The following is a 14,418-nucleotide window of genomic DNA, read 5'->3' as shown; positions in this document are numbered from 1 at the left end:
TCAGCTTCCGGGTTCTGGTGTGGAGTCTAGTAATTTGACACCTTTGGCTTCAGCTCTCAACGAGACAAGGCGGGGAGAGTTGGTTCCGTATTTTAAAATAAGTTGCAGTGGGAGGAATACCTCGTACTGGTTCATACTAATATTGCATTTTATTCTGTAGTTAACACAGTCAAAGTGCGTCCATGACCCTCAGAAAGATTAATATCAGCCTAACAAGAAATGAACCAAATCCAGTCAGGACCAGGAGCGCACTGGGTTCACTGGTGACTTTTTTCTGTCAATAAAATCTGCACCTTAATTTTAAAGCTTCAATCATATTTTTTTCTGGGTCTTTGGTGGTGATTTTCTGAAATAAAACCATTTGTTAGGATTCGTGACGATGCGCGTAAAACCCGCCCGAGTCCCGACCCGCGCACCGCGCCCTCAGATTAATGTAATGAAGATGATGACGATGATGATGATGATGATGATGATGATGATGATGATGATGATGCGTAGATGTGGGTGTAAACTCAGCTCTCACCTTACGCTTCATTCATTTATTAAGGAAGTTGGATCCTGTCAGCTGCGGCGGCACAGAGGTGAGTTACTTTACGCTTCTTTTTTGTTTTGTTTTTACAGAAACAGGAATAAAATGTTAATCCGATCACAGAATCCGGTTTGATCTGTTCTCACCTCAAACTTGAATTTCTTTTTAAACTTTGAGAATCAGGTTATAGTTCAGGAGTTTAAAGTTTTATTATTGACACTTCAGGGACAAGTTCCTGTTTCTGTCTGATCTGCAGACTCAAGAGTCCTCCAAACCTCTGAGGCAGAGGCGGATTTAGTACGTTTGGGTCCCAAGGCAAAACACAGACATGTACACTCCCACTTCCTTTTTTTCAAGAAAATTGGGCAATCATGTAATTGTCTGAGCTCATTTTTAGCAAAATATTTCATGAACCACAAGATGGATTTTAATGAAACTCCCAGAAAATGTCATTAAGACCATCTCCAATTGATTAACTTTTGGAGTCAACCTGATTCAAGATGGCTGCCACAGCTAATTAACCTTAGCAAATACAAAACTGGTGACAACTCAGTCAGTTTGACAGATTGTTTGACTGCAGGAGAGATAAGAGCTTTCCAGTTTAATTTCTCTTAAAGTGAAGGTAAAAACAACAACTTTTAACGTCTCTTTAATGGAAGGGGTGCAGCTGCAATATGAGCTCCAAGTAAGTAAAAACTGGTTATTTAAGGTGTTTGTAGGTGGAAATGTGTCTCCATAGTCACAAATGGTGATCTGTCCTAACTTCTGTTGGCAGAGGTAAAAGCTTTTGTGTAATTAAAGACTCAATACCACAAAATCTGACTCCTCCAAGTCATCATTACTGATCCAGAGGTGATTAAACGGTTTTAAAAGTTTTACTCACTGGAGCTGCAGTTTATTAAAGGGATAGTCCAGTCAACTTTGAAGTGATGTTTTGTAATAGTTATCAATTAGTACTTATTTAGCCGTAACAAGAATCATAGAGCACGGAGTATGAAGAATAAGGCTAAATAATGGCTATAAGTCAGTCATTTTTACAGATATTGAGATATTTGTGAAAAAATGGGCATGTAAGACAGAAGGTGAGATGCATTCTAGTTATTTTTATTTCTTTATATCCTGGTTTAAATCCTGGTTTCTCAGCAGTGAAAAATGGAAGTGCAATAAAGATAGAAAAGACCAGAAAGATCACAGGAAAATAATCCTCAAATACAGAATTTACATAGTGAAAACATTTAAACAAATTACTGTTGCTTTTTCTTGTATACCCAAAGCAAGAGTTGTGTTTGCATTCTCAGCAGAAAGTTGAGCTGGTCCTCGGAGCACGTTGGACTTCACCATGTCTGCCTTTTGTCTCTGATCCCGTGGCGTTCATGGACAGAATCTTAAGGCACAGACATGAAGAGGGTGGTGTCAGAACCTGAGTTTCATTCCTGCTTTTTGCAGAAGACGTGGTTCTGTTGGGCATGACCTTCAGATCCGTCCATCAGCACCTCATAAACCCAACATACACAGCTGCTAACATGCTTGGTGAGCTGGTAAATGTGAAATATTAGGAATTGATCCAGTAGCTTTCCAACTGAAAGGCAACCAATTTACCCAACTATGCTGACTTATTTATCTGTTTTTAGTTGTTAAATCAACTGAATGAAGCGACAAATCCTCCCAAAGTGATATTTGTGGCAACATTTTCTTACAAAATAATATTCAAGGATTCAAAGATCTTTTATTGTCATACCAGCTCACATTTGCATGTTTGCGGTACAAAAATACATTTCAGAACAGCCCATCCTAAAAGAAGATATGGTAGATAGGGTCTGCCCTTTCACTAGATGAGAAAGAAAAACAGCATTAACAGTCTTTTCAGATAAAGATGGGTCTGTTTAAGACTGATCCTGCACTCCTCTTTGCATGGTTTACATTGATATCTTGAATCAGTAGAAAAAATTAATGGAAATGATCCTTTTTTAGAGGGGAACCTCTAAAAAATGATTAGTTTTTAGTTAATTCTGATTTAAAGTTTATGAAAGAGGAAGCTGCAGCAAGGAAAAAAGGGAACAAACACGTCCCTGAGTTGAACAAACTAAACCAGTTTATACCCAAATATACAAACTGCAGAGGATTTAAACATAATATTAATATGAATCCTGTCAATCAAATACATCTGTAAGGTATTAAAAGGCAAGACATAAACCTGTTGTGAGCTGAGGACAGAATTTAAAGGAATCTAAAAGCCAGCTGAGGTCTGCTACAGTACTTTCAGTTTCAGTCAGACTGTAGGTCTACGTGCCATTATCCTCACATTCTCCAAACACACAAATTTCTCCTTTTCAAATTTAAAATATACTGCAGAGTTTAGTCAGTCAGTTACGTAGCACAGTGTCTAAAAAACAATTCTCAGTAAGTTGAAGTGTGATTCAAGCTAATACTCTTCCAGTTAATACAAAGAGTTAACTCCCATTCTGTCACCAGCTACTCCTCTTCCTCTGTGATGAATTGTCTTTGTTTTTTCTTTGTGACATATAAATACTGTAAACCCCCCAGCCATAATAACAGAAAAATTACTGGCCTTAATCTTATAATGTAAATGGAACAAAATATGTTGCACCCCTGGTTTGCTGAACCTGTTATTTTGGAGTCTTTCTGTTTGGAAGAATGCAACCAAAGAACAACATTAATTTTGTAAAGACTGTTGCACGTTATTCTTCCAACATTTAAGAACTTGTGTTAAAAGAAAACAGATTTCTGATTTTATATATTTATCATTGAACAGAATAGTTGGGAAAAACGCCCCAACTAAATAAATATACACTTTTTTTCCCCCATGAATCACCTTGTGTCTTCAGAAGTAAATAAATCCAATTTAAAGCATTTTAGATGTTTCAGGTAGATGCTCAAATATTCCCCCCTCCTTGTGACATTAGAGGAATTGCCACAGAAAGCATAAGCATTCATTGTTTGGGAAAAGTAAGACAAGTTTTCAGAAAATCCATCAAGTAACTGCAAAGATATTTCAGTCTGAACCAAGTCATCAAACACTACCATTAGCTAACTATAAAAGAGCTAACAAAATGCTAGTTAAAATGAACAACTTTTTGTTTAGTGTGATATCACTGACAACATCATTACCTCTAATATGGTTGAATTTAAATGTTCTTTTTACAGATAAGCAAAACAGACAAAGTGAAGAGTGTTCAGACTTCCAAGATGGCCAACATGAGCGGCAACACTGACGGCATCCCTGAAGAGCTCCGAGCTAAGGTACGTGTGTCACCTGAGAAAGAAATGGATCTAAGGAGCTACAGTCAGTATTCAACAACCAAAGAGCTGCTCATGCTGCGCTGATGGTAACATCTGGAAGGGAGGGTTCAGGTCAGGGTCACCAGCTTCTGTTAGCATTTTTCTTCTACCTTTATTTTATTTTAAGAAACCACACAGTTGGGATTAGGATTCAAACTATACTTTTCTGTTGTAGTTTAATTGGAAAAGTAAGAAAATAAGTCAGAGTTGAAGGAATTCTTCAAAAGCCACCCATATTTGATTCAGGTTTTATGCCAGTCCATAAGACAAATGTTTATATTTTATGGTTTTCACATTAAAGAAAAAATAAATATGTACATGATGTACTTCTACTGTACATCTGTGGTTGGGTAAGGTGTTCCCAGGCCAGGGAGGATACATAATCCCTCCAGAGAATTCTGGGTTTGCCCCAAGGTCTCTTTCTAGTGGGACATACCCAAAAAACCTCCAAAGGGAGGCGTCCAGCTCTACTCTGTGCTCCCCCCAGATAACGGAGCTCCTCACCTTATCTCTAAGACCGAGCCTAACGAAGGAGGCTCATTTCAGCTGCTTGTATGCATTGCAAGATATTTCAGTTTAGAATGAAACTGGAAAACTTTCTAATTGGTGGTTGCATGGGTTACAGGTTAATATATCTTTTATCCCAAAGTCACATTTAGTTATTTCTTTTTAACCAGTGATCTTTAAGTAACAAATACAGGCTCAGTGGGGGTTTTATGCAACAGGATGGGTGGAACGACACATGATTCCTACTGAACTGTCGTAGTACAGATATTAAAGTATGGTGCACACAATCAGATGAAGAATTTATCTGGAAGAGGATGCACAATGTTTTGTATTACTTTTTGCAAATAACAGAAGAGAAAAAGAGGAAGAAACTATCTAAAGCAGAAGTGTCAAACTCCAGGCCTTGGAGTGCTGCCGTCCTGGAAGTTTTAGGTTTTTTCTGCTCCAACACACCTGATCCAAATGATTTTAATCACCTCCCCACCAAATCCTCAGGTTCTCCAGAAGCATGTCCACAAGTCATGCATTTAAACCAGGTGTTTTAAAGCAAGAACACATTCTTTAAAACAAGCAATGAGGGTTAATTCAGGTAACGCACGGTTCGGTATTGCATTTTTTTTGCATCAAATCTAATTACTTGAAACATACACGTCATTTTTATTTGAGGTTTCATATTAAAAGAAAAGCTCTTTATTTATCAGTTTTTATGAATTTTGACTTGATCATAGTTCAGAAAATAGTCAGGTTGTAGGAATGAAATCGTTTTTTTTAGGAAGTCAGTGTTGCTGTTAGGAGGATCTTCTGATTAAGAAACCTCAGTTTTTTTTTGTCTGATTCACACAGGAGTATCAGATGTTTGGTTTTATACATGATTTTATTTCCTTAATTTTTTAATCACTTCCTGTTTTTAGCTGTGTAAACTCATGATTGAAAGGTTGAATCAGAGCAGGTGGGAGCTGCAGCTGACACTCCTCTTTATTCCCAGAAAACTTTATGCAATTGTTGAAAAAAAAAAAAAAGAATAAAGCAGATATTCTGAAATGTTCCTTTAACACGGAGACTTTGATAAAACAGCTGTAGTACTTAGTAAAACCTTTTCTTTTCCTTTATCTTTTTTCTGGTTTGTTTGTAAATAACACAACTATTTGAAAGTAAAATTTGAAAATGTAAACAGAAATGATATGAAAAGATGACATAAATGAGAATCTTGCCTAGTTTTTAAAGATTTTGATCTATGCATGTATTTTAACTTATGTGTAAATTTTATGTATTAGTGCCTCAGTGTGCAAATAATGGACGCTGTCTTTTGGTTGGTCAATAAAACTCTAAATAGGAGAAAAAAATATTTAATATCTTCAATAATATTGTCAATAAAAATAGTGTGATCCAGATCAGAATCTGGACCTCCAGCAAAATTTAATCAATTGTTTTTTTTTTTTGGTTTGTTTTTTTTGTGACAATCCCAACATTTCCTGAAAATTTCATAAAGATCTGTTTATTAGTTTTTATTTAATTTTGCTAACAGACAGACGACTGAAAACAGAACCTCCTTACAACAAAAGAGTCCTCTATGACCTTGACCTTTGACCCTGTGACCTTGAAATTCATAGGCATCATCCCTGACCATGAAGTGTCCAGCTGTGCAGTTTGACGTTGCTAGATCACACTGTTGCAGCGTTAGAGGATCTCCTGCAACCTTGACCTTTGATCGACTCACCACCAAACTCGAATCACGTGTACCTTGCACCATATTTGACGTTTCCTGAAAATTTCATGAAAATCCATTCATAACTTTACTTGTACTCAGGCAGACAGACACATAACCTCTTTAGTGGAGGTATTTAAAGGCTAGTATTTTGATTAAACAAATCTTTTTCAGAATTATAAAAAGAAATCATAGTTAAACATTATTCTCTGCATATTTAGGATCACTTTAAGTCAATGTGTAACTGCTTTTGAATCTACACTATAAAGATCAGTCCTCCTGTTCTCATGCAAACCTTCCTCATTGTCACACACCTTTTATGACGATGTGGGATTATGTAATTGCCTGCATCTGTGTGTATGTGTTTGTTTGTTAGCAAATTATCTCAAGAATGAAACAGTCAGTAAATAATCACTGGATCTAGATCTGCAACTGATAAACATTTAGAGACTACTATTAAAGATGGTGATCACAGCTTGATTAGCCAATACAAAAATGGGTCAAACTCTGTTTTACAGATATTGAAAGTGCTCAAAATGGGAGTAAAAAGTGTCTGTAATGAAGCAGGCCTCACATCCTTTGGGTTTTAAACAACAAGTGTGTTGAGACATAGGTCAAAGAGAATAAAACAGGAAGGAACAGAATGAAACTTGTTCAAACATGCGTCTGGAAAATTCCTGCAACTCATGGAGCTGAAAGAAAGACAGGAGCAGCGAACGCTCTTCCTGGATCTGATCCTGGAACAAAGTTTGACAGTAGTTATAAAATCATCACCTGGGTGATGATTTTATAACTACTGTCAAACTTTGTTCACCTAGGTTATGATTTTATAACTGTACAAGCATAGTTTAAATGTATTTTAGGATTTATTTGATCATGTGGAGGAACTGGTTCTGACTTCCACACAGAGAGAGACAGATTACACAATCTAGATTCAAACTTTGTGTTGTTGACAGTTTTTTTTTCTTTCCTTCTGTCGTCACGTTAATGTATGGTGTTATCTGTCCTTCGGTTTCTTTATGAAATTTAGCATGACTTGCAGGTTAGACAGAGCTGTTATAACTTGTTTAAAGTATTTCAACAGTTACTGTAGGAATAAAAAAACATAGGGGATGATGATTAAAATAAAAAAGAATGTGTCACACATGTCGAAACCTGCGTGTATATTTCACGTCGCAGTTCAGGCTCAGTTTGGAGCTTCACTTTAAGCAGAAACAATAATTAGAAACTAAGTTTAAGAAAAATAACAAAACTGTTGTTCAAGAACTTCCTATATTGTGACATTAGTCTGGATGTTAATGCAGAGCCTTAAAACAGGTTTGTCCACGATGACAGCAGTCCTGCACGTGGCAAAATATTTCATGGCTTCTTCTTTCATTTGTGCTCCAACCTTCGTCCATCTGCCTTTTAGCAGAAAACAGAAGAGGACAGAGAGGTTTATGAACGTCCGAGTTCCTCCACAGCCTCCTGATGTTTATACTTTATCTATTTAAACACTTTTTTATGACAGTTTCATGAAATACAAAGAAGCTACAATCTTAAATTCACTTATTTTTATGTCAATGTTTACAAGAATAAAAAAGGAGCCCCTTTAAGATTTCTTTGCACCTCAGTATTGTGCAATAGTCTTAATCCAGCCCTCATTTTTATTTATTTTTTACTTTGAACAATCAGGTTTTCTAATACCCATTTTAAGCAAACTTTTGTTTGTTTGTTTTTCTTTGAACTTTGGTTGCTTTTTCCTTCATTTTCTCTCCAGTACCTGACCCTTTTTAGTATTTCCAATAACTCTGACCTGCGAATCATTCAGGCATGAAGGGCTCCTAAAGCCAAGGGATAAATTAGCGTTGTGTCTAAAAAGAACAGACAACTTAAAGAACATTTCATTAGTTGAATCTGTAAAAACTACCAAAGACAACAGTTTGACAGACAGAAAATAATGTTTTAGCTCCAACAAGGTGAGTCCCAAAGAGGTGTTTTGTACAATACTGCAAGATTTTCTTTTGTTTTTCATTAAAGTAAAAGACAAATGATTAAAAACAGACAGGATGTAAACACAGATAGGTGTGTTAACTGAAAATGCATCAGAAGTTAAATTTATTCACACAAGTCGTCACTTTAAAACAGAAAGCTTTACGTTGGGAACAGGTAACAGGAGGGAAGTGTTCAGGATCAACAAATGATATTTCACATACAGAATATCTGCTGACTGTTGTGAAAACAAAAGGAGAGGAATGAATTGTTGATCTTTACTTCGTGTACCAGGCAGTCCTCTTCCTGCTCACACCTCCTCAGAAGCATTCCACTAAACCAGACGAGTGAGCAGAAAGTGCACAAACTGTACACACCTTTACAAAACACATTACTGCTGAATTTTAAACTTATTTAGTAGCTCTAAACCCAATACATTAAAAAACTAAATCAGAAAGAAAAAATAATATTTAAATATATATATATATTCTTCTCTATTTGCCAGTTCAAAGTGTGTAGGCTGTCTGCACATATTACAGTGTGTCTTTAAAACATTTAGACACATTTGTGAGAAAATCATTGAAAGGATTTAACAAAATGTCCCCTAAAGAAAGGCTGGAAGGATATGTATATTTCTTCTTCTGCAGTGCTAAATAAAACTGAACCAATGATTTTGAATAGATTTCTGTGTAACCCATGATTTATGATCCCTTAGATGGTTCTGTACCGAGAACAGACCTTTGTTGAGTGGCACAACGCAGAGCTGCATTCACACGCCTCATGTGCACAAAAGAAGCTTCATGTTAACTTTGTCCAGAGGTCTCAACATGTTTGCAGGACGAACGGAACAAAATAACACCCGAAACTCTTCATCTCTTTGAATCCTCAATGTCAGAATGTCCTGATGAGACAAAACATGAAATATATTTGGGTTTATAATGGCTGAAAGAAGACAAAAGCCTAAATAAATGTCAGAATTGTTGCTTCTTTTTTTTTTAATTTTTCTTTTTTTAGTACTATTCCCCTCTTTTTAAATGTATAGGTATAAAAATATAAAAAAACATTCAGAAAAAGAAATAGGTAGCCTATAGAGTTTCTGCTCAGTGATTTCAGACCTTACTTGTCTTTGTAAAATATTAAATTACTTTTCCCTTCGTGTCATAATGACCTTGTTCAGTCATTCTCATACAGCCGTGTGCCGGCTGCTGCCCTCAAGAGAAGATAAGGTTCTTTTCTCAAGCTGTTACCTATCTACAGGTCAGAGTAGCCTTCTTCTTTTTAAACACGATGTGCTCAATAAATCACACAAATCCTGGACTTTTTTTTCTTGATTATGTCAACTTCAGTGGGAGCATGGAAGTTTGGATTTCTTAACTTTGAAGCTTGAAACATTTGGGTTTTGAAATGGTTTTATCCAACAAATATTTAATAATTTTCTCAAAATCTGAGCCATAATGCAGAGAACAGATGCATCCCGCAGATGATGTGTTCATGTAGCTAAAGGGTGAAACTTCCAGTAAGCTGAATGCTAAGCCTGAGTTTTGTTTCTTTTAATTTACCATAGCAATCAGCCAACTAACTTTTAATTTGATTTTTTTAATAGAATGTTTATTCCACTTTTACAAACAATCATAGATTAAAAGCAGTTGTCTCAATCAACCGGGATTCTTGCTCACAAATTATTAATTAAGCACGTTTTCCAAAAAGGCTGTGTAAATCCTGAATGATGCCCGATGACTATGATTTAACTTTTCCCCTAACTTCCTGTCTGTATTTTTACTGCATCACTCCTCTGTATGAACTTAACAATCACCCTGACTCTTCTCATCAAGCTAAAACGTTTGTTCACCTCTTTCTAAAGCTGCAGACTGAGGAAATGCTGCCATCTGGTGGACAAAGAAGAAACCTGCCTCAGTGCTCAGGTTGATGCTCACCAAATGTATCCATGTGTTTGAACCTGTAACGCTGATGGGGTCAGGTGTAGATCTCTGCATAGATTTTATGTATAACAAGAGGTATCTAATGATGCCACTCTGCCTCTTCACAGGTGGACAAACACCTGGAGCCGTTCACACTTTCTCTGGAAAAGCTGAAGGACATTTCCATAAGGTTTAAGGATGAAATGAAAAAAGGCCTGGGAAAAACCACACATCACAAGGCGTGTGTTAAGATGCTGCCGACCTTTGTGAGGGCAACGCCTGATGGGACAGGTACAGCCTTTGAGTCAAAAACACCTTCAGTTCATTTTCTCTGACTTCCCCAGGAAATATCTTGAAACTAGAAATTTTCTGAAGAAATTTTAATGGGTGCCAATTCAGCCACTGCCTAAAATTCCAACATGACTTTCGTAAAAATCTAAGCTCAGAAAAAATGTCAACATTTTGATGTTTGAACTGTTTAAGAAGTGTATAGAGAACCAGAATAAAAAAAAAAGTTAAAACTGCTGCCAGTGGCTCATTAGGGTCACCATGGTAACCCCACAGCTGCATCTCTCACTCCCTGTGAGAGAATGAGAGGCAGACTGAAAGATAACTTCAAACAGTTGCGGAGCAAAAACTATAAGGTGTAGATACACCTTCTGCCAAAGGTACTGATGGTCACATGTGAATTTTTAGGTTTTTATACTGTGTTATGTAGACATGACAAGTTAAAAATATCCTGTACTTCCAGTTTTGAAGAGAGTATTTGTACAGAGTTGTGGGAGTAAGAAAAGTTTGTTTGTAAATAAAATGTTCTGTGTAAAAAATACCAAAATCTTAAAATTTAAGCTGTAATTTTGTAAAAACCATTAAAGATTCCAAAATGCCATTTCAGTCATGTAAAATATGACTTCCTGTGACCTGTTTACATATTAACTCTATGAAATATGTCTGAACTATAGACCTCCAAAGAGGGCTGGACATTAATCTCCATTATTTTGTTTCATGCAGATGTTTGCAAATTTTGTCTACGTTGTGTAACTTACCACTACCAAAAGTCATAGCCTATTATTCCTGATTGGACCACTGGTTTAGGCGAACATTTTATCATTTTTGTTATAAGGTCTCTTTAATGCTTATGCATCATCACCCTTAGTTAACTTTATTGGTACATTGCCAAACCTACAAACTATTTCAATAATCCTAACCTCGGTCTGTTGAATACTTCATCAATATGAAGGACTTACTACATCTTGTTTAGCAGTTCATAATTTAAATTTTTTTGGGTCTGTTAAAACAATTTTATGTGTATAAATCTTGTTTGTTTTTTTTATATCATAGTCTGTTAAAACTTCTGTCAGCTTAAGGGTCCTTCCAGAAAGTCAAAGTATGCTTTGACTGGTTCTTTGTCTTGAGACTCGAGCTTTTAGTCAGGCATCGATCAGCTGTGTTACATGGAAATGTCATTAAATTACAAAAGAAAAACTAGAGAAGAATCAAGATGTTTTAGGCAGTTCAGGAGCCTAAATGAAGTTATACTCCCCTGCAGAAAACACTTTGTGGAGGAGTAGTTCGTGCAACTCTGCAGACTTTTGATATAAAAAAAACAACAACTTTAACTCACTGAAGCTGAGGGGAAATCCCAAAATTTATATTATGTTTTCTTCAAAAAACAGAAAGCCATTACAGTTTTGAAACCAAGCCCACAGCTTTTTGATCTTTCTGGCAGAAAAAGGCGACTTCCTGGCATTGGACCTGGGTGGAACAAACTTTCGAGTGCTTCACGTTCAAGTGAAGGAGCAGAAAGTGGTGAAGATGGACAGTCAGAGCTGCGCCATCCCACAGGAAATCATGGTGGGACCTGGAAAACAGGTAACACACACACATCTGGAAAACAAGAGCAAAGTTAGCTTTGGAACAAAAAATGATCACCAGCGTTTTTAAGAACATTGTGACTTACATCAAAAACTATGCAAATTACCTCTGCCTTTCTTACCTCTGTAAAAAGAAAGTCAAGAAATAAGGAGTTTGATGGTAATCACATACAGTACTTTGTGCCATTATTTCTGTAGATAAATCTAAAGATGTGCAACAGAAGGGGATGTTGTTGCATTTATGGTTTCTATGTTTGGTATCACTTTATGTTAGGACTACCCTTATAAAGGATTAAAAAACAGTTTATCGTTGTGAAGATCTTATAAGCTGTTACAGTGTGTTAGATAAAAAAAACTGAGCTTAGATTTATATTTTTACCTAAATTGTTGTTTTCTTCATAAGCAAGACCTTCAATAATAATCGTTTGTCAGAAAAACCTTGACAGATAAATAAAATATGGCACTTGATTTAGCTAATTATTGAGCTTGCTTCAAGTATAACAAGTGGCTTATAACTTTATTTGGCTCATAAATGTTTATCATTTTATAAATTATTTACAATCTAATCATAAAGGATTTACAAATCCTTTATAAAGGTAGTCATATTGTAAAGTGGTACAAATTATTACAATAAGTAGGTCCAGTTCAGTAGCTTGAATTTTAAAAAGGAGTAGAAGTAAGAAACTTCCCTCTAATTTAATGTGAAGTAAGAATATACAGTTAATGAAAACTAAAAGTATACGTGCAAAGTCTCCAGTGTCAAACCTGAAGAACATCTGTCTGTTTGTACATCTGTCCAGCTGTTCGATCACATCGCCGCCTGCCTGAGCAAGTTCCTCGACACTCAGAACCTGAAGGGAAAAACTCTTCCTCTGGGCTTCACCTTCTCCTTTCCCTGTGAACAAAAAGAAATCGACAAGGTCTTTATCACAGACACACAACCAACACACAACCGTTTGTGTATTAGAAGCTTGTAAATGCAGCAGGAAACACTAAAAAAAAAACCCACTGCCAACAAACCTTCCAGAAGAACATCAGTGGTGGGGCAGATGTGACATTTTTGTCTTATTTGTGCGCAGAGCATCTTGATCCGCTGGACTAAAGGCTTCAACTGCTCCGGGGTGGAGGGAAAGGATGTGGTGAAGCTGCTGAAAATGGCCATCCAGAGGAGAGGGGTCAGTCAACAGTGCTCATAAATCTAAATTATCATCACTTTAAGTGGTTCAGCCAGTTTAAGAGTCACTGCTTCCTTATTTAACTTTTTTTTAATTAGCTTCAGAAATACAAATTTATGGCTTCTTTTTATGGGTCAGTCAGGTTGACAGGACATAACAAATAGCATCCGACTGTTTGTTTTCTCTGCAGGACTTTAATATAGACTCAGTTGCCATGGTGAATGACACAGTGGGTACGATGATGAGCTGCGGCTATCCAGACAGCAACTGTGAGATCGGCATGATCATTGGTTCGTAAGCACAGAGCAACTGTGATGGCACTAAAAATTACCACAAGACACAAAGCAACCAGAGTGACAAATCCAAGACAAACCCTTAATCAAAAGAGGCTTACAAAATGATCAAGAACAGACAAATCAGTGAAAAAAAGACAAAAAAAGACAAATCTTTGTTTTCTGTAGTTTGTTTTAACAAACACAAAGCAACAGGTCCATGCAGAAATCTTGATTTAGCTGCTCTATTCGCTGTCATGCTCCTCTTCCTCTGCAGGGACGGGAACCAACGCCTGCTACATGGAGGACATTAAGAATGTGCAGCGCGTGGTGGGTGAGGATGGACAGATGTGCATCAACACGGAGTGGGGGGGCTTTGGAGATGACAACGCACTTAATGACATTCTGACAGAGATTGACTTCGAGGTGGACAGAACTTCTATCAATCCTGGAGTCCACACGTAAGTTGGCAATCAGTCACAAAGTCTCAAATCTAGAAATGAATATTACTGTTTGGGTCATTTAGGAAGAGAAAATGAAATAACATCGGCCTCAAAATTTGTAAAAGTCTGAATTTGCTGCTGTTCTCTGTTACCCTGTATTTATTGTAGTTGCATATCAAACAACTTTGTATTATGGCTTAAAGTCAGAGGTCAAGGTGATTAATCAGTGGAAAACATTCATGATAGTTATCAGGAGTCACCAGTTCAGAGGTGGACAAATTCATCACAAGGTCAGACCATGCAATGCTCAGATAAACAACAAAACAAACAATAGTGCTACTGGTCTCAGTTTGCAGGTTAAATGTTAAAGTTTATTGCAACATAATCAGAAAAGACTGAACAGGTATGACTTGTTTCTGCCAGGAAAAAGCCTCTCCTCTCTGTAAAAGAAACATGGCAGCACATGTGTGGAAAGTTACATCCAAAGTTAAAAAGGCTTCAAAGTTTTGGACAGATGAGCCAGTGTGGAGATGTTTACCCATATTGCACAACAGCATGTTTAGAGAAAACCAAACACAGCACATCAGCACAGACACCTTATTACAGCTCTTAAACACAGTGATGGAGGACTGATGATTTGGGCTTGTTATGCAGCCACAGGACCTGGGCACTTTACAGTTTTGGCTCAAAGATGTAATTGTGCATTCTTGCGCCTGCATAACT

At 36.8% G+C, this 14,418-nt stretch overlaps 1 protein-coding gene across 2 annotated transcripts; it reads left to right on the top strand.

Annotated features, from left to right (window-relative positions):
- Positions 1–547: 547 nt before the first annotated feature.
- Positions 548–14,398, top strand: LOC108228305 (hexokinase-2). Of its 2 annotated transcripts, none has more exons than XM_017403849.3 (8): positions 548–581; positions 3,695–3,790; positions 10,060–10,222; positions 11,661–11,803; positions 12,606–12,725; positions 12,885–12,980; positions 13,171–13,270; positions 13,530–14,396. In XM_017403849.3, the coding sequence occupies exons 2-8, from the start codon at positions 3,737–3,739 to the stop codon at positions 13,715–13,717; spliced, it is 864 nt and encodes a 287-aa protein (XP_017259338.3). In that variant the 5' UTR covers positions 548–581; positions 3,695–3,736; the 3' UTR covers positions 13,718–14,396. The 2 variants fall into 2 exon arrangements, with proteins under 2 accessions (XP_017259338.3, XP_024858960.2); XM_025003192.2 differs by lacking the exon at positions 548–581 and adding an exon at positions 9,874–9,934 and having other exon boundaries at positions 13,530–14,398.
- Positions 14,399–14,418: the final 20 nt, after the last annotated feature.

Source organism: Kryptolebias marmoratus, unplaced genomic scaffold (assembly GCF_001649575.2).
Source record: "Kryptolebias marmoratus isolate JLee-2015 unplaced genomic scaffold, ASM164957v2 Scaffold89, whole genome shotgun sequence".
In the NCBI taxonomy this organism is placed as follows: domain Eukaryota; kingdom Metazoa; phylum Chordata; class Actinopteri; order Cyprinodontiformes; family Rivulidae; genus Kryptolebias; species Kryptolebias marmoratus.
The sequence above is the reverse complement of the archived record's forward strand: the minus strand, read 5'-3'. Positions and strand labels throughout refer to the sequence as shown.

Coding starts and splice junctions, on each gene's coding strand:
- LOC108228305 (XM_017403849.3), top strand. CDS start 3,737: ATGGCCAACATGAGCGGCAACACTGACGGCATCCCTGAAGAGCTCCGA. Junction 11,804..12,605: donor TGGTGGGACCTGGAAAACAG/GTAACACACACA, acceptor ACATCTGTCCAG/CTGTTCGATCACATCGCCGC. Junction 13,271..13,529: donor TGAGATCGGCATGATCATTG/GTTCGTAAGCAC, acceptor CTTCCTCTGCAG/GGACGGGAACCAACGCCTGC.